The sequence below is a fragment of the Calonectris borealis genome, chromosome 3 (assembly GCF_964195595.1).
Source record: "Calonectris borealis chromosome 3, bCalBor7.hap1.2, whole genome shotgun sequence".
Lineage (NCBI taxonomy): Eukaryota > Metazoa > Chordata > Aves > Procellariiformes > Procellariidae > Calonectris > Calonectris borealis.
This window is the reverse complement of record NC_134314.1, coordinates 23,551,608-23,571,211: the sequence shown is the minus strand read 5'-3', so window position 1 is coordinate 23,571,211 and position 19,604 is coordinate 23,551,608. Positions and strand designations below refer to the sequence as shown.

General features: G+C 39.7%; 1 protein-coding gene across 2 annotated transcripts in view; it reads right to left on the bottom strand.

Annotated features, from left to right (window-relative positions):
* Positions 1 to 19,604, bottom strand: part of ARHGEF10 (Rho guanine nucleotide exchange factor 10) — a 117,582-nt gene that overhangs the window by 92,408 nt on the left and 5,570 nt on the right. For both annotated transcript variants that reach the window (XM_075145183.1, XM_075145182.1), the window contains exon 2: positions 10,475 to 10,550. In XM_075145183.1, coding sequence (XP_075001284.1) covers positions 10,475 to 10,511 — 37 coding nt within the window. In that variant the 5' untranslated portion in view covers positions 10,512 to 10,550. The remainder of the gene's footprint in view (positions 1 to 10,474; positions 10,551 to 19,604) is intronic.

Genomic DNA, 19,604 nt, shown 5'->3' with positions numbered 1-19,604 from the left:
AAAGATTTACAAATATCAAAAATATTGAACCTTACAAACTACTCACAATGCTAAAAATTAAGCTTAAAGTTAGCTAAAATTTAAAAGAATCAAGTTGCAAAAAAATGAAAGTCTAAAATAAAAACATTCGACATGAACTAGGCTGCCCAGAGAGTAGTGGCAGCAACACCAGCAAGACCTGCATTCCTTTTTAATTCCACAAGATGCTTTTTAGTGCTGGTTATGGTATAATCAGAAAGGCTACTATGTAAAATCAGCATTTCGTAACCATTTACTTTAACAGCCTTCACACTTGGCATGCTGGTGACACTGGTATTGCGTGCCACGGATAGAAACGTAGACTGAGCCTGGTTCCTGGACAAGCAGGTCTTTTCCACCTCAGCCCTGTATTAGTAGATTCTGCCATTAAAATTTGACCAAGGAATGCTGCTGATGTGCAGCAAGTGAAGTCCTCAAAAGGAGATGCTGTAAGGAAAGTATGTACAGCCATTATTTGGAAAACTGCATAAATACATGATAGATCCCTATCTACCAGAAAAACATCTATCCATATTAAAGGTAATCAGCTTTCCATCAGTATTAAAGGAATACTAATACACTTCACACTTAATAGTACCAAGGTTAACAGTCTGAATTAGTATAATCGCCACCAGGCACATAATACGAGGTATAGCAGTCAAAACACAAAAGCTACCTTGCTGTCTGGCATGTCTGTAGGTAGAGATAGGTGCTCATGATGGCTGCATAGCCCAGCCCAGCCTCAGCTACTGTGCATACGAACGGCTGAACTCACCTACAACATGCTGCCAAATGGACAGTCCACGCAGGGAATGGGAAAACCAGAGAGGTTTAAAACAGAAATCAATCAGCAGAAGGACTACAAAGTCATTGGGAAAATGAAGTATCCAGCTCTGGCAGTGCAGGGATGGAGCATGTTGGCTAACCATAGGATGCAAGTGTCATGGGAATTAAAAAGGAAAAGGAAAATATTCTAGGAAATGTAGTTTTGACCACGTAGTTGATATGTTTGTGAGAACATAACTATTTTTAAGGAAATTTCCACCAGTGAGAGCAGTGTGGTTTGTTCTTTATTTCTTCACATTTTTTTTCTAGCAGATATCATCTATTAATATCCAGTTTTCCAAATAATTACTTCTTACATTGAAGCAATTACTGTTTAATGGTTTGAGGAATATGCATTTCTCTAATACAGTCTGCTTAATTCTAATTAGCAACATGAGACTACTGTATCATCTGATAATACCTTGGACTAAAAGGACTTTAAGAGTAACTAGGAGTCCCATGAAGCAGAAAGTGGCAGAAGGAGACCTTGGAGGCTTAAAACAGGGAGCGTGAGATCCCACTTCTACAGAAAGAAAACACACAGTTCGGGTACATAAACTGTATATCATACTAAAAAGAGCTGAAACCAATCCAGAGCAAAAGTTTAAGTATCCTAGGTCTTGGATCATGTCTAGCAACATCTTTCTACCAGGCTGATCCATTTTGGATATGAAGCAGCAAGGGATTTGACTTCATTTTTGGGTCACGTTTCTTTCTCTACCTTGCCAGCCGCTGTACATACTTCCTAGACCAATCCTTCAGATGACTTAGGCAAAGGGACGCCTAAATTTTGGGTCATTGGTCCAGGCTGAACAACCCTTTATCTAGCAATGTCAAAACTGAAGCACTTGCTGGCCCTCCCAAAAGCAGCACTTCGAACACCTAAAAGCATCTGACTTCGTATCAGCATCGGAGGCGTTCATACGCTCAGCCTCCTTCCGTGGCACCGGCCCAGGTGGGGCTCAGAGATGCACGCGGCTTCGGGGATCGATTTGTCTTTTTGGACACACTACCACAGGTTCCTTTTTCCCCTACAATAACTCCATCTAACACTCCCAGAGCACTGCGTGCAACCTGTCCACACACTTACAAATAGTTAAATCGAAGTTATTTTTGTTTTCTCCTCAATGTATTCTGAACAAGGAAACAATCTAGAATTCAACTTTTATGGCAACTTACAGCATCTTTTACTACAGAAAAATTTATAAACTAGAACAAATAGTTATGTCCTGTAAATCCAGGACAATACTGGAATTATTTTGGATTTCAGTTGGCTTCTCACCTACTCATTTCTGTTTTTACCCCTTCACCCAGCCTACAGCGCACTCTACAGATAGACTGATTTGTAAACAAAGTTTAATATATGCAAAGTTTGACAAATCCATTATCCCAGCAGCTAACAGAGAGGGAATTTTATAGCACCCCCTTTCTTAGCATTTGTTTTAATTATTGTTTTAATGCATCTTGCTCTTCTTTGCCCTAACATACTATGGTCCTGTTATAGCTCAAAAAAAGTATACCTGTGGAATTCAAGCAAACTCACGGGAACAGTAATTCTTACATCAAGACTCACTAATTGAACTCTCTGAAATCCTATTTTACAATACTCCTTTAACACAGCTTCTACCAGAAATTCTACCACCGCAATGGACACTGGCTTGAGCTGGGCAACGATGGTGTTTCCTTGGGACCTTTCAGTCCATCAGCCTCAGAGTCCTTCTCATCACCTCCTTTCGTTAGCCATGGAGGGGAAAAGAAGCCCTGCCTTGGCCCCAACATTAGCCGAAGACATAATCAAACTTCATGATTTGGAGCTTCAGCCAGTCCACATGGAAGTCAGGAAGGAATTTCTTCCAACATGAAGAGTGTTCTTAGGCATTTGGCTGGCAATCGTTCTTCATGTGCAAACATGAGTGAGTCACCATCAGATATGCAAGTGGGAAAGCGCAATCCCAGCCAAACTTAATTTTACTTCCACCTTCCTTTGCAGTACAAGAGACTGCTAAGATCCTCTGGACATATTACACTGGACCAATTCACTGCTCCCAGGGCAACATTTTGCGTCAGCGCCTGGATTTCCCTTTGTCTCTCCCCGCGACATACAGAACTGGGAAACACAGAGACTGGGAAATTGTCCATCAGTGTGGGCATCCCCATGGCACAGGAGCACACACGTCCTTCTTCCAGCCGTTGGAGAAACCTGTACCAGCATAACAAAAGATTTTTCAGGAACTATCTTGCTTTCACCTAACCAAAGTTATTGAGCTCAACAACAATGAGGTGTATTTCTGCAACAACCCTTCTTTGACAGACTAAATCACCTCCTGTATTCATTTTAATGAAACTATGACAAGGTCGCATTTCCTGGAAAGATTAGTTCAATGAGGAAAAAAAAAGAAAATCTATAGAGGGCATTGGAGAGTTTATCCCCCAAAAATGTTTATCAAGTATGTTTTCCTCAGATTGCTAGGCATAGTTTCAGTTCCTCTCTACAGCAAAAGCAAGCAGCACCTAATAAATGTTTCATTCAATAATTCAGACACTTTATTTAACTTATGATGCAAACAAGTTTTTACCCATGCTCATGCACAAGATAAAAGAATTACAACAATGTATAAAAAAGTTAATCTCTCTGTAAACTCTAGAGTAGAATAATTACAGAAGCTTTAGGCATGGTTAGTGAATATTTACTGGGATCAGTGAAGTGGAATTAAAAAAACCCAAAACCAAAAAATCCCTCAGTTATGTGGCAGCAATTTATCCTGGCCAGTTAACGCTAGATACAAGTGCTAAAAAGGCAAAAGAAGCAAAGAAAAAAATAATTCACACCTCTCGTCATATGTTGGCTCACTGTTTGGAATTAAAATTTCAGAACTTAGCTTGCACAAATATTCATTGCAAGAATACCCAAAAATCAGTACAAATTCCTTTACAATTTGTTTGTCTTTTAGGCAAACAATACTAGTTACCCCAGACCAAAGATAAAGTTCTGCTGCCATCCCTTGGAAGCCCTTTATCTCATCATCAATTGCTTTTTTGGGCCTTGTTCCTGCACACAGCTAGCAAGGTAAGTCCAGCAGCAAAGTCAGCTCACAGAGCAGCTGAGTGAATAGAAAAAAACAACTATAACTTATTATTCAGAAAGAAAACATTAAATACTAGCAAAAGGATTAAGTCAACCTCTCAGAAATCTATAACTGAATCACATTTGATCATTTAACACATTATAAACATCTAGCAAAGATTTTACTGGATTACTTCAAAACAAAATAAGATATAATCACATCTATATAAACTGTGTTTTCTTTGTAGATGCTAAAAACAGAAATAAGTTTTTAATTAATCTATTTATTTTCTTTCTATTTCTTGTTGCTCCCAACGCTCAAATACACTTGGCTAGAAGAAAAAACGCATAATTAGGAGTGACATGTAATACTGTAGCTGCATTTTTGCAATGGGAATTTTCTTGTCACTCTTTGTTACACAGCTTGTCTGAATTGTCACACAAAATAATTGATCCTTACCTTAAACAATGCATTCTCCTTTATTTACTGGGAGAAATGTGATCTTTAGAAATAAATAAATTGTTCTGTTACAGATGGGATGTCAGACACCAGCAAGCTACTGCCAGCTTCAAAAACAAGGGACCATTCATAACTACAATTCATATTCTGTTCTCATTCTTCTGAAATCTTGGCTCCCCTTTTACCATCATTTGTAACTGTCTGTATGCTGAAAATAGATATCTAACAAACAATGCCGTTTAGCCCAAGACCAACTCCCTTTATAGCTGCAGCTTAATTTAAGCAGTGTTCTCATTTCAATCCTCTAATCATAGTAAGTAACGTCTTTTTATTTTACTGTAGTCCGAAATACTAGCTTATGTCCCCGCAGTGTTCTTCACTTCCATAAACTAAATCGTAAAACACACAAGTGCTTTTCTTGTCAATATTATAAGAGCCCCAATTTAACTGCTTCTTTTCTCAGTCACAAAATTAGCTTGTTAAAACAGCTGAAACCTAAATAAACTATGAAATCACCCACTAAACAGCACAAAAGGTAACTAAATAAATCTGAAAGAAATATATATAGCACACAGAATAAAAAGCAGTTCCCCTAGCAGAGAAATACAGTCGTCTCTACAGCAAAACACAGCAGCCATCCAGCAGCTCCCTACTAGGGTTAATCAAAATTTTTTGTAAGTTTTTTTTGTTAGACTATGTAAAGCCATCCCAAAGGGAACTTTTATGAGAGTATAGTTGTTCCTACTTCACTCTTACTCTCAGACTCAAGCCAGACTTCCTTCTCAGGGACAGAGGAACTATGACTATTTTAGTGTTCGGCGCTGGCAGGCAAACAACAAAAAATAACCACAGAAAGACACAATCACAGCACTCGATCATATACAGGATATCCAGATTTAAGTCCTTGGCCTCCTTACTCATGTCTCTCCATATCAGGAACAAAGAAATATCCCACTCACAGCCCTACTGAACTGATCATTTTTATAAAAAGGTGTATGAAATGCTTTTACGATCAGTGTCTAGGAGATATCCTCAGTCTATTTTTAGTTTAAAAAAACAAATTTCATCCCACTGAAGAACATCTTAGATCCCAAACTTCAGCGAACAAGGTTTCTCACCTAGCTTTACCCATGGTACTGGGGACAGTGGTACAGGTGAGTGAACATCCAGCTCTCCACTACACCTTGTCTTTAAGGGCACCTCACGCTTCCCAAATGAAGAGTTACAAGTGATTCTCTCTCAGGTAAAGGGAGTATTTTGCAGTAACACGAAGACTATGCTATCAAATTCATTCTCACAATGTCCTTGTACAAACACTGAAATTTCAGTATTTCACTTTAAAAATTTTAATATAAATAACATGTTAATTTCCTATAAATAGGAAACAAAATATACCACCTGTTTACAATTCAAGAACTGTATCACAATGCAGCCATACTCCAAATCTCATCACTATATATTAACCTACCTTGATAGACTCGATCAATCATAAAACAGAGCTTAAAGCTTATTTTAGGTCTTACAACTGTTGTAAAAGGCAACTCGGTGTAGGACAACTGGGATGAATTGTTGGCAAGTATACTCAGTATGAGGAAATACACCCAATGGTTTCTAACAGTTTTCACAGAGAAATCATATGAGGTATAGTGCCATGTACCAGAAACAGTGAGAGAGAGACATATTGAGAAATGAAAATGCAAAACCACAGCCTATTTGACACAGAGAGTACACCCCCCCGCAGCTTCCCTTGGGCAAGAAGTTGTTTGTCAGGTATCCATCCTGCTGAGCAGACAGAGCTGGTTTTCCTTTTGAAACAGGCCCCGATAAACACCTCTTAAGTCCTTACTTAAAGAAAAGGACTTCCACTTTGCAAGATCATAAGATGTTTTTCAAGTAAAGAAATGAAAATCAGCCAGAGACCACATCTCCTAATAAAGTAGTAATAGCACAAGCACAGGCCATCACACGTAAACACCATCCTAGCATTAAACATCCGATCTCCAGTCCTAGCTGGTCAGCGTGAAGATGACTCCTCTACAGGAGAAGCATGATGTGATTCCTGATTCTCAGAGTTACCAGCTTTTTAATTCCTCGCCGCATAGTCTGCAGTCCACAGTATACCCTTTTCTTGTCTAAATGGGTTTGGTTAAGGACACTCCATTATAGCAACCAATTAAAAACGTAATTATAACTTACAGCCATAATAAAATTTGCCATTTTCCTTTAGCTTTTGAAAAAGGATTTTTTTTTGTTGATAGAGAGAACAAGAATCATCCTTTATTTTATTTCACACAATAGCCATGGAAATTTTTTATGTATGAAATCTTAAATATCAGCACTTTGTGCATAAATTCATATGCACAGACACACTAAAGAAGGGAACATGAGCTAGTACTATCATCTCAAGTGTCAATTTCGGAAGCAGTTTTTTGGATTATGCTCTTAGCCAAGGAAGTCTTTGCATCTACCCCCTTCCGACTGTTCCCTGGCTGCTTAACACATACATTCAGAGAAAAATACTAGGGAATTTTTAATCATGGCTAGAAGAATCTCTTTTTAAAGCAGTCTGGAGGAGGGAGCATACAGGCATTCATTTTTCTAAAGTTCCTCAGTACTTGAATTTGCTCTGGGGTAAGGGAATTCACTAGCACAGACTTGTCACTGCCTAATTAACCATGCATGAATGGAATGTCCAAACAGCTATGAGCAGATATGTTGCATAAGCATAATAAATGAAATAAATAAAGATAAAGTACGTTATCTTCCCTTCTTTTATCGTAATTCCTTATCGAGAAGTGGCAGAAGCAGCTCTACTATTGACCTTAACTGTACCTTAACTTAAACACGGTAGAGATTCAGACAGTTTTTGCTAATGAAAAGATATTATTTAATATTAATTTCATCACATAGTTTTCATATACATTCTCACAACATCCCCATGACAAAGATGAAGGATTTATCCATTATTTATATATTTTATATTTATAAATATTTTATATTTATCCATTATTTTCCCCCTTTGCATACATGAGGATTGATACAAATGAATTTGTGGACTTGTCAAAACCATAGAAAACCTACTTGACAAGAATAAAATTGAGATTTATAGTGCAAGGTATACACCTGTAAATGGAAAGGAACCCACGAGACTTTCAACACTACAGCTACATTTTTAAGGACATGTCGTGGTTTAACCACGAAACCAGGACAGGACAACAAATACGTAAAAGAAAAAATTCCCATGATATCACAAGAACTTTAAAAAAAAAAAAAAGCAAGAGCCTCGTCCTCACTATGAGCCACGGTAACCCACCCACGCACCCACTGTCTGAAGGCACTGGCAGGTGCTGCTCATCTCTTCTGAGCAGACACCATGGGTGGCCAGTGTATATGCATGCCAAAAAAACCCTCAATCATTACAAAAAAATCCTATATGTTCCTTCCTTTAATTGTTATGTGTATTTGCAGTTGTATGGGCCGTAAAATTCTCACTTATTTTCCACCTGCAAAATGACTTATGAGAATTATCTAGAAAGTGAACTAAAGTGTATTTTAGTGTAGTTATTAAAATTTATCTTCACTGATATTCCTTTTATTAATATGCTTTTTTAAAGAGAGTTAGCAATGGTCAAGTAAAAAAATATACAAGTTCCAATAGTTGCAGACAAAGCTTTTTGAGATGACATGGAAAGCATCCATTCACGCAAGATCAGGTAGAGCAGAATCTCAATTTATGTTAAATAAGTCTAATCCTAGCCTATTAAGGAGTGATGGTTCTGAAAATAAAGACACAATACACATAGTTCTACATGTCACAAAGAGCTTTGCAGAGCAAGAACCTGAATTCTGGAACCGTACTGAACGATGTCATCCTAAATTTTTGTCAGAGTATCCCACACACTGACATACTGCATGAAGTTGGAGCTGTTGCTGCAATTATTAGCTGTCTTTGAAAAACAGCAGCCCTTGCTCAAGTGGAAATATTGATTCCTTAGGGATGACTCTTCCCCCACAGCACTACATTGCTTTGGAGATGGACTGTCCAACAGACACAGTGTCACTAAACAAAACAGAGCTAAATTCAGGGTCCTGACCACACAATTTAGGACAAGGACAGGAAAAGCATTTTTGCCAACAACAACCTCAGCAGTATCTCAGAGCGTAAATAAAAATGTCAACAATGCTAGCCAGAAATCCAACCCATTAAAAGCTGATTTCACAACTTTCTGCTTCTTTGACATTCCCAATTTCCTAGGTAGTATCTAGTAACAGACCTCTATCTGTGGCAGTGTCTAAGTTAGAGAGAAAGCAGTTTTGATCTAGGATGGTAATTCCCAAATTCCTAAAGAATTATGGCTGAACAAAACTAAGATAAATCCTTTTTCATACTTAAATGGCTTCATACAGGTATAAGTTCTGTGTGAACAATAAGTAAAATGTCCTATAAGCAATAATGTATATTATTAATATACATATATTAATATATACATATGTCAATGTACATAACAGAGTGTAAGTCCATAAGTAATAATATCCTATATGAGGGCCAGATAAAAAATTTATGGGAAAGTCACTATCTATACAAACTATACTAGCAACTTTACCAAAATAAAAACAGCTGTACCGGGTTCAACCAGAAGGGCAACGAAGCTGGTGAAGGGCCTGGAGCACAAGTCTTGTGAGGAGTGGCTGAGGGAACTGGGACTGTTTAGTCTGGAGAAGAGGAGGCTGAGGGGAGACCTCATCGCGCTCTACAACTACCTGAAAGGAGGTTGTAGCGAGGTGGGTATTGGTCTCTTCTCCCAAGTAGCTAGCGATAGGACGAGAGGAAACGGCCTCAAGTTGCGCCAGGAGAGGTTTAGACTGGACATTAGGAAAGATTTCTTTACTGAAAGAGTGGTCAAGCATTGGAACAGGCTGCCCAGGGAAGTGGTTGAGTCACCATCCCTGGAATTATTTAAAAGACGTGTAGATGAGGCGTTTAGGGACATGGTTTAGTGGACATGGTGGTGTTGGGTTGACGGTTGGACTTGATGATCTTAGAAGTCTTTTCCAACCTTAATGATTCTATGATTCTATGATTCTAACCACAGGTCTCCACAACCCATGTCTCCATAAACTTGTGCTTTGGGAAGATCAGAACAAGCGTATCATTCTTCTCCTACGAAACCTCTCAGCGTCTAATTATCAAAAGTCAAATCCTTTTAAGACTTAAAATACATAATACCAACCACTACACAATGGTGCATTTACAGGAAATCAAACAGGAAAACAGGAAAAAAAAAGCTATATTCTCTTACAGAAAACATCAATGCAGAAGGCAATGACACGGTGTCTTTGTACAGCCTATCTTTATGCCCTCTGAAACCTGGGCTATACAAGCGGCCATACAGCTATCAGTATACAGCAGGCAAAGTACTAACTTTACAGAACCAGCTCCATAGTCCAGCATACATAATACTCTTCCACAAATCTCTGCGGTCTGACCACACAGAGGTTCAGCTGTGCATGCTTCCCCTCTGCTTCCCATGGGAACACGTGCTGGCTAGAGAACTACAGCATCAGAAGAAGGTCCTTCAGCTACAGCCCTCAGCAGACATTGCCCAGATTAAGTATGCTTGGTGGAAGCAGCACATGCCCTAACAGAAAACAACTCACCCCTCTCTGTCCTCTCAATTCAGATTCCAAATCTGCCCAGGCATTTGAGACACTGGTCCAAATATCCTGCCCATCCCACAGGCTTCACTTGTTTTTTCTCTACAGGGTACCCTGTGCATGAACACTTGAGGCTGTCAAAGCACATGATGAAGGTGTGATGATACAGTCCACATAAAGTTGCCTTAGAAAACACCTATTTGCAGATTTGGACTGTAAGGACCAATCGCTCCCCAGGTTTCTTCCTGTCATGCTCTTGCAACGCCAGCAAGCAAGGTCCAAGAACAAGACAGGGTAGATGACAGGAGCTCATGTTTCAGCAAAATACCACTGGGACCAAGTCTTAAGGTGGTATGGGGAAAGGGAATGTTGGGGGGGATAAAAACACTTTTGGAAATGTAATCAAATTGTTACAACAAAATTTACTTTAAAACCCAAACTATTTCAATTACCTTCTGGTGGTGGGGGAGGGAATTCCTCTGTGTCCATTCTAGTGTATCCACTGTGCCTTTAGCAGACTGAAAAACCCTGCAAAAATGAAGGGAACATGTTTTGTAGATGAACATAATTTCCAAATATTGAGACACTCCTTTTCAATTTGGCCAAGCGTATACATATTAGCTAATACCATTATGGAAGAGAGGAAATGTGCCTGGCTTCTTGCTTCAAAATACATCTAGTCCAAATTTTTCTGTACACAGCCCTCGGTATTGGAGCCAATTCTTGTAATGATCTCAATAAGCCAGCTGAAGAAAGATGAAGTTTTCAAACTATTTGGTACTCTGCAGCTCCCACTGTGACAATCACAAGCAGATTACTAAAACATGTTATTTCAATGCCTGTTTGGAGTATATATTCTGTTTCAAAACCTTCATGAAGGGGAGGGGGAGAAAAATTCTAGGAAGCTCATCTATTTTGATGCTGTTTTTCTCCATTTGGCAATCAGAAATCACAAGTTTTAACTATACACTTTATACACAGCTTCTTCTTTTCTGTTCTTTTTTTTGGCAATCTTAAAAACTCCACTTGAGTCCCTTTACTTCCACCTCTCCTGAAGAGAGTGAAGTACCAGTGTCTCCTGAGCACCTCCTCTTTCCTCTTCTCTTCTAAAACTTCCTTTTCTCATGTTTTAAGGAAAAGAAAAAATCTACAAAGCATTCCCATACTTTGGTCCTGAATAAACACTGGGAGAGAGCAAAGCCCAGAACCTATAAAAGAAATTTTCCTTCCTTCCTCATAACATTACTTAATAGCGACATTCCAGTATCATCTGGAAGGACAAACTGGACTTGGTTTGCTGAGCAATGCACACACTCTGCCCCAAACCCATTTTCACTCTAACTCAAGAGACAGCATATCAAAAAGAAAGATTTCAGAACAAGGCTGAGGAGGAAAAGTTAGTTTCCAAAAGCCACACAAGACAGCGGAAGAGCCAATGTTAAATTTTCCGTCCTACTCTTGAGTAGCCTATAGATGTTAATCTTAAGAAGCTACTGTTTCTGCTTGCAACAGCACGCAAAACAGCTCAAGCCCTTGGAAAGTCTCCATAGGCGAAGTATGAAAAGAGTAAGTCGAAGGAAATAGTGAAATTCAAGGTACAGTGGCGAAATAATAAACTAAATGAATCGGGATACAGAGGTCAAATGGATTGCCACTTTCAGAAGAGGTAGCAGTGAATGGGAGTGCCTCAAAAAAAGGATCCAACCTTAGGAGGTACCAGGCAATTTACCTCCCTGACATCAGGTATGCAAGGGCAAATCATCAGGACAGACATGCCAGGAAGGGTAACAACTCTGGTAGTGCAAGATCCTCATATGATGAGACAATTCATAACAACTTGCATTTTCTAAGCATATAAAATTCCCTTTTAAATCATCTTAAGCTTTGGTAATTCTTAATCAAGTCCTAGACAAAAACAAGCAGCTTCAGAGCCTTGTTTTTGTCAGAAAAAGATTCATACACATATACAACATCTGTCTACAACACACAAAATATTCCATTACGTGCTTTCACTATATAGTCTCCCTTCTAAAGCCTCTCTCTACAATTTATATTTGCAGAGCTCAAAGGCGTGTTCCTGTTTATAAATGTCTGGAATGCATCTTGCCACACCAAAATTGTCAGCCAAAATGAGGGAAAATTATGGTTTGAAGAAAAGGCTATTTTTCTTTATTCTTGTAAAGTTGAATCATCACTGGAACACAGATTTTCAAGTGTGAAACATGCAATAACCGGCAAACCTCTGAAAGTTAGTCTCAGCACCTCTTCCAAATACACCTTTAAAAGAGCAGCTAAAAGGCCTTCAGAATATTTTTTTATTTAAACACCTGTGGAAGTTAACTTCAATGACGATTTTAAAAATCAGTTTCTTCCTCACAAGCAAATACTAACAATTAACACACAGAGCTGAGCTATAGAAGTTTTCAGCTTGTTTTCTGTTTTGATCTAGCTCACAGCGACATGCTTCGAATTACACAAGAATTGTGTCAAAGAAGGACACAGACCCAGTGTTAAGAGTCCTAGCCACTGACCTGCTTGCTCCCATCTGAACAGTGCAGTTATTCACAAGAAGAAAGATACACTTTCTCACTTAAGAATGCCTTAGGGGTTGACTTATACATTGCATTAATTCATCTTGATTTCCACAGATTTTTCCCTACTTTTTAAATGCTGAGAAAAACATTGCAGCAGCAAAGAGAGCTTGTGTATTGTACATTCCAGTAATACCCTCCATAAAAATAAAATAACTGCCATTTTATGTAGCAGACGGCACGTTCATGGAACAATCTCTAACAGCACCATATTTCAAAGAGAGTTTTTCACTCTTCTATTGAAAGTCAGGGGAACCAACACAAGTTGAAGATGTTTAAATCAAGATTAAGCCAGATGATTTAATTCAGCTACAGCATACGGCACAGTTTGTGTTTGTAGCTCAAGTGGTTTCCCCATTGATGCTGCTGCTAACAGTTACACACCACACAGCTATACAGGTGCATTCCAACAATAATCATAGAAATCACAGCTCAAATTAAGCTGAAAGGGACCTCTGAATGTTCTCTTATACACTCAGGACAGGACTCTTCAAAATTAGCTCAGGTTGCTCAGGGCCTTTTCCACCCAAGTTCTGAAACCTCCCAAAGGTGGAGGTTTCACCACTTCCCTGGGCAGCCTGCTCCAGCACTTAACCAGCCACACCAGGAAGAGTTTCTCCCTTACGCCCAACTGGAATTACCCTTGCAGTAGCTTGCGGCCATTGCCTCTCATGCTCCTGCTATGCACCTCTGAAAAAAGCCTGGCTCCGTCTTCTTTCCAACCCCACCTTAGGGAATAGAGGCCTGCAATTCAATCCCCCTCAGTCCTTTCTTCTCAAAACGACACAAACCCAGTTCCCTCGGCCTCTCCTGACCTGTTCCCACCCCCAGTCATGGCAGTGGCCTTCACTGGACTCGCTCCAGTTTGCCAGTCCCTCACTTGTACTGGGCCCCATACTGAACACTGTATGTGTTCAGATGCAACATCATGACTACTGAGTGTATGTTGTTTAGTTTCACATAAAATTATTTAAGAAACTGAACAACTATGTCCTTTTAAGACACAGAATAACGAAATTTCATTCCAAAGGTATTTAAAAATTCCAATTGGAAAAAAATAACCTATTAAACATGAAACACATGAGCTATTATATTCATGTGTATTGCATTATAAAATTATGAATCTGAATAATTGAAAAACTGCCCTGACGTACTGGACATGACATCAAAATATGGGGTTATCAAAATATGAAGTCTTTTTTCCCTATAAAATTGAGTTCTCAAACACAGTATAACCTCTAGTTAATGACTCAAACTGCTCCCTTCCAGGCTCCCCAGCAATCATAGCAACACAGAAAGCAGTTCTTGAAGTCACCTACCCCAAAGGTTGAATCTCCCATTGGCTTCTAGCCGCCCAACAATTCACCTGACTCAGTGCTCATCACCTTCTTTCCTTCAGGTGAGGGTAAAGAGGTAGCATTGGGCAGTGTGGACCACAGTGCTGGTCTACAGATTGTCTCCTTTCCATCTCTTCCCTTACATATGTACCCAACATACAGAGATGCAGGTGACCCATTCTGGCCAAAAGGCTGGCCCTCGCTTCCCCTGTCTGCTTCCTGGTGTTTTCACCTGGTCCTTTCCCGTCAAACTGTTAGGAGGAACAGGCAGGTCTTATTCATATTTACAGACTGAAAGAGGAAAGACAGCTTTCCAACTTTGCAAGTTCCCAGTTTAATTGTCTGCTTATAATGGGTTAGTCATTGAATCAGTCTATCTGAAAGAAAATATTCAGAACGTAAGAGACTACTTCTGTTAAAAAACCTGATCTGTAGCAGGGCAGCATGCTTTTATTCCAGCAGTGTAGCTAGTACCCTTGTAAGTTTGTCTTTAAAAATCAGCAACAACCATGTTAAATGCATGTATTTTGAAAGAAAAAAAATCAGATCCCTTAATATATTGCAATATATTTAGGCCTCACCAAGTGTGAAATGATCTTAAATTTTAAATTGATGTTTAAGAAAAGGAAAATGTAATTAATATACCGTATCAAAATCAGATGTTCCTGGGCCATGTTTCTCACGCAGAGAAGTTCCACGCAGTGGAAGCAGTCAGATCTTGAATGGCACTTGCACCAGTAACCAGAATCGGCCGAGTGTGAAATGATCCCCCAGGACAGCGCCCAGCACTTACTCCCAGAGGGCTGGAAGGCATGCCCCATGAGGAGCAGCTAAGGACTTTGGGCTTGTCTAGTTTGGAGAAAAGGAGGCCGAGGGGCGATCTCATTGCTCTCTACAGCTTCCTGAGGAGGGGAAGTGGAGAGGGAGGTGCTGATCTCTTCTCCCTGGGATCCAGTGACAGGACACATGGGAATGGTTCAAAGCTGTGCCAGGGGAGGTTTAGACTGGACATTAGGAAGCATTTCTTTACCGAGAGGGTGGTCAAACACTGGAACAGGCTTCCTAAAGGGGTCGTCGATGCCCCATGCCTGTCAGTGTTTAAGAGGCATTTGGATCATGCCCTTGATGACATGCTTTAGCTTTTGGTCAGCCTTGAAGTGGTCAGGCAGTTGGACTAGATGATTGTTGTAGGTCCCTTCCAACTGAAATATTCTATTCTATTTTATTATTTAAAATTTTCCACCAAGAGCACTCGCCTTCAGCCATGAAAGCTGGTATGGAAGGAGGTGGAGTCTGCAGTGTCCCACAGCAGACCTTACAATCTCAGAGCGCTAATACCTCTATAATAAAGGACAATGGCCTGGCATCCGTGAGACTACAATTCTGATTCCATGGCAAGTTTTAGCAAAGAAAACAAAAGCACCTTTATACTTGACCGAAGACTACAGAAGAAAGTCAGTGTTACTCCCCGTGACTCAGTTTCCCTTCTCATTACGTCTGGTAACTCCTTCTGCCTCCAGGACTAGAACGTCTCTCAGCTATGGCTGCGCATCAAATTTCATTCGATAGTTTCCTCTAATTGTGGCATGAGTTCTCAGCTACCCGGATACAAATACTGATCAACATCTGCATTTCCACTTCATCAAAACTATTTTCCTAAAGTCATTACTTACACAATAGTCAGAAGGCAACAGAAACAGGACTGATGCAAACTCCGCCAAAACTACGAGGCAGCGCAGCGTTCATACCTGGTGGCACAGTACCTATCCAGGGAGCTCCCAAGAGGCACACGTGGCCAAGTTTTCCAGCTCTACCACCTTAAGAACTGTAAAGGTGACATACCTTCTCTTTACAAAGGAGTGTGCACTATAACTGCAGCAACATCAGGATTCTTCATTCTTAACGGTGCAGAAAGAATGAGCCAGTGAGCATTTTTTTAACAGAAAACAGAAAAGATGAAATGAGTAGATTGATTCCCAAGGAACTGTGACTCACAGAGAAAGCTTAGTGCAGGCAAGCTGCAAAGCAACTTCTCTGAGAAAGCCTGAAAGCCTAAAAAATAAATTAAAAAAAAACCAAACAAACAAAAAAAAACCCCAAAACCCCACAAAAAACCCTGTGACGACAAAGCCCATGAACGTCTAAAATCCTCTTGTGTCCACGTCACTTACTGAATATTGCTGTATGATGCCCCAATTGAGTCTTCTTCCACCTGTAACTACAGAACTCCTGCTGGGAAGTAGATCTTGCTGAAATTTGATCTATAGACTCTTTTGAGAGTGCCGAGAAGCAAGGAGAAAAAAGAATGCAGAAGAAAGAATTTTTTTTTTTTTAAGTACCTCAAGATGGATGGCTCTGTTACACAGAAAAAATAAAAATTGATAGCACAATTTGCTCTCTATACAAGACTATTCCTAAGAAACACAGACTGTAGATTTTTTTTTTTTAAAGAGATGTTTTTATACCACAGTGGGTGCAAATGAAGCAGGCATTTATATTATGACAGCTTACCATCACATGCTGTAAGCCATTGAAGAAGGCTGTATCAAGACTGGATCATTATTTCCTTTAACGTATATTTGGTTTTATTAATACCTAACAGTTACATAATGTACTAATTTTATTCTTAAATTTATCAAAGAAAATTACCTAAATGATAAGCAATGGATTAATAAGGAACTGCATAGGTTCAAGTAGAAAATAAACATGAAGCCCAGTTCCTGGCTCAGTTAAATCAGGGGAAATTCTATTACCAGCTGCAATGCAAATAAGGCCAGATCCGCAGAGATGCACATTTTTCAGAATGCATGCAGAATCCACTTCCCCAAAAGCTACTTCACTTCTTTTTCTGCCATCCTTTCTTGCACCAAGCAGCGTCCCACTAAAAGCTAGAGAACTAGGCGGCAGCAAGCCCTGAAGAAGCAGCAATCTACAGGGACACCCTGAGACCATGGCTGAAGATTGGTATTGTGATCCTCCTTTTTAAAGGATATTATTTACAATGTTTCTTCACCTAGAGCAGATTCCTGCCCAGTACATCATCTGAAGAAGGGGAAAAGAGGAATAAAGCAAAGACTGCATTTGCAGATTTGTGTGAGGGCTCCTATCCACAATGCAAGCAGAAAGCACTATGGATTTTTTAATATTTATATTCTTCCCCTTTAAGGACAGATTATTATTGCAAGGCAAAATACAGAATCACTGATTCATAGACTCGGTCAGGTTGGCAGGTACCTTAGGAGGTCATGTAGTCCAACTTGCTGCTCAAAGCCAGGTGAGCTATCAGGTGAGACCAGGCTGCTTCATCTATTGGGATCCTGAAAACCTCCAAAGACAGAGACTGCACAGCCTTGCCAGGCAACCTGTTCTCCTGCTTGGTTGTCCTCCTAGAGAAAGATATTGCCCTTCTATCTAGTTAGAACCACCCTTATTTCAGTTTATGACCATTGCCTGTTGTCCTGCCACCTTCTTGATAACCTGATGGCAGGCAGGGGCAGGCTGCCGTTAAGCCCCCATGAAGCATCTCTTCTCCCAGCTGAATAAGCCCAGCTCCCTCAGCCTCTCCTCCAGGACAGTGCTACAGCTCCCTCACATCGTGGTGGCCTCATGCTGAACTTGCTCCAGTTTATCCACATCTTTCTTGTACTGGGGCAGGGTAGGATGTGGACAAAAAGCTGGATGCAATACTCCAGGTGTGGTCAAAGTGGTAAGTGAAGGGGAACCCTTCCCTCCGAAGGAGCTCTTCCTTCCCACGTGCACAACCTTGCCTTCATCCTTGCTGAATTTCACAAAGTTCCTGCCAGCCAGCTCCTCCAACCTGCTCAGGACCTTCTGAATGCCAGCCCTGATCTCAAGCACATCCACTGGTCACCCCTTCCCCCATTTGGTGTCATGAGCAAACTTCATGAGCAAGGGCTGGTCAACTTCCAAGTCATGCATAATATTAAACAGGACACATCCTACAACAGACAGCTGGGGCACTCCACTTGTTACCAGCCTCCAGGTAAGTTATAACCAACTAGCCACCTCTAAACCCAACCATCCCACCTGTTTTTCACCCACCTAGTAGTACACCCACCCAGATCATAATGACATTCTGCAAAAGACCTTGCTGAACCCAACACGAACTTAGGATTTTATTAAGCTCAGTAACACTACACTTAATTTACAGATGGGAAAGCCAAGACCTACAAATATTTAAGGAATGAGAGGAAGTATGGGTAAAAAGTTACTGAAACCAGGGAAGGGAACAGGTTCCCAAACATGCACGTAGGGCACCTGACTTTTAGTGAATAAGCCTTTGCTCCTGCCTTTTGTGCTGGCAACTGTTTGAATATCCAAAGGAAGAAGAGGGACATCATCCCGGGTTTTGGAGGCCATCCTGGTCGAGTGTACCATAACAATCACAAGCATCCACAGAATTAAAAGTGAATCCTGGCATCACATACTTTTAGTCAGGACTGATTTTTTGTTGTTGTTTTGTGCCGCACAAACTAGAGGACTGTGTTGCTGGTTCAAGACCATGGTCTTCCATGTTGCACGCAAAGGCAAAATAAAAATATACAAATACTAACAGTATTTTTCTTAATTTGCTCTAAATCTAATTGCAAACAAGTAACTTCATCTGAAAAAATAATCTCACTTCTGAAATTTCCTCTTTTAAACTTAATTCAAGTTAGTCCCTTCTAATATTGGAGATCAAGTATTACCTTAATTGGGAACATCCTTACGAAGATTTCTATTTTTATGTCAGAGAAGATGCTTGCATACTGCATAACACTTCAATTGTGATGTAAACCTGTGTATGGTTTAGTTGCATACATATTATTATAATACACATGTAATTAGAATTATTACACAGAGACTTATAAATATTTTTTATAAAAAATGCACCAAAATAGTCATTTAGTCTAGTAATTCTGCTCAGCCTCACATGTAAAATACAGTATTTTTGTCACAAGGAAAATGCTGCCTCCTGAAAACTATTTTGATTCCCCAGGAAATCAAGTTCTTGGCATCAAAAAAAAAAAAAAAAAAAAAAAGGACACATAAGAATCCTAGCTTCCAAAAAAGAAAAAAAAAGAAAAAACGGTGTGGGGAGGATGTTTTTTATGGATACAGCCAATAAGGCATTTTTTCCCCTCCAGTTGTACTTAATCTGCACATCCACCCCAAAAGCAGAAAGTCTTGGTCAAACATGCATTAAAGCTATGAGTCCTAGTTCTACAAACCATAGGTTGTCTTTCAAGATACTGATGACAACTGATGAAAATTTCTGTCAGAAGATCTTTTCAATAATACAAGTAAAACGATTCAGTTCCTACCACTTTCTGCAAACCTAGTCCTGACAGAGACACTTTTCCTAAACATTTCCAGGTTTTGGATACTACTGTCCTTGGAGAAGTAACCATACTGTTTCTCATCAAGGACAACCCATTACAGACAATGAATCACATCTGATCATTACAAAAGTGTCCAACTGAACAAATTTATTTCACCTGATGAATGAAGTTATTAAGAATATAAATATAGACTCTTATTCCTGTGTTTCTAAAAAAACTATTTGGGCTAAAATATGGAAATACATTTCTAATCATAAATTAGAGTCATAATGCATGCTTTAGAAAAATAACACAAAATTCATTGATTTGGTT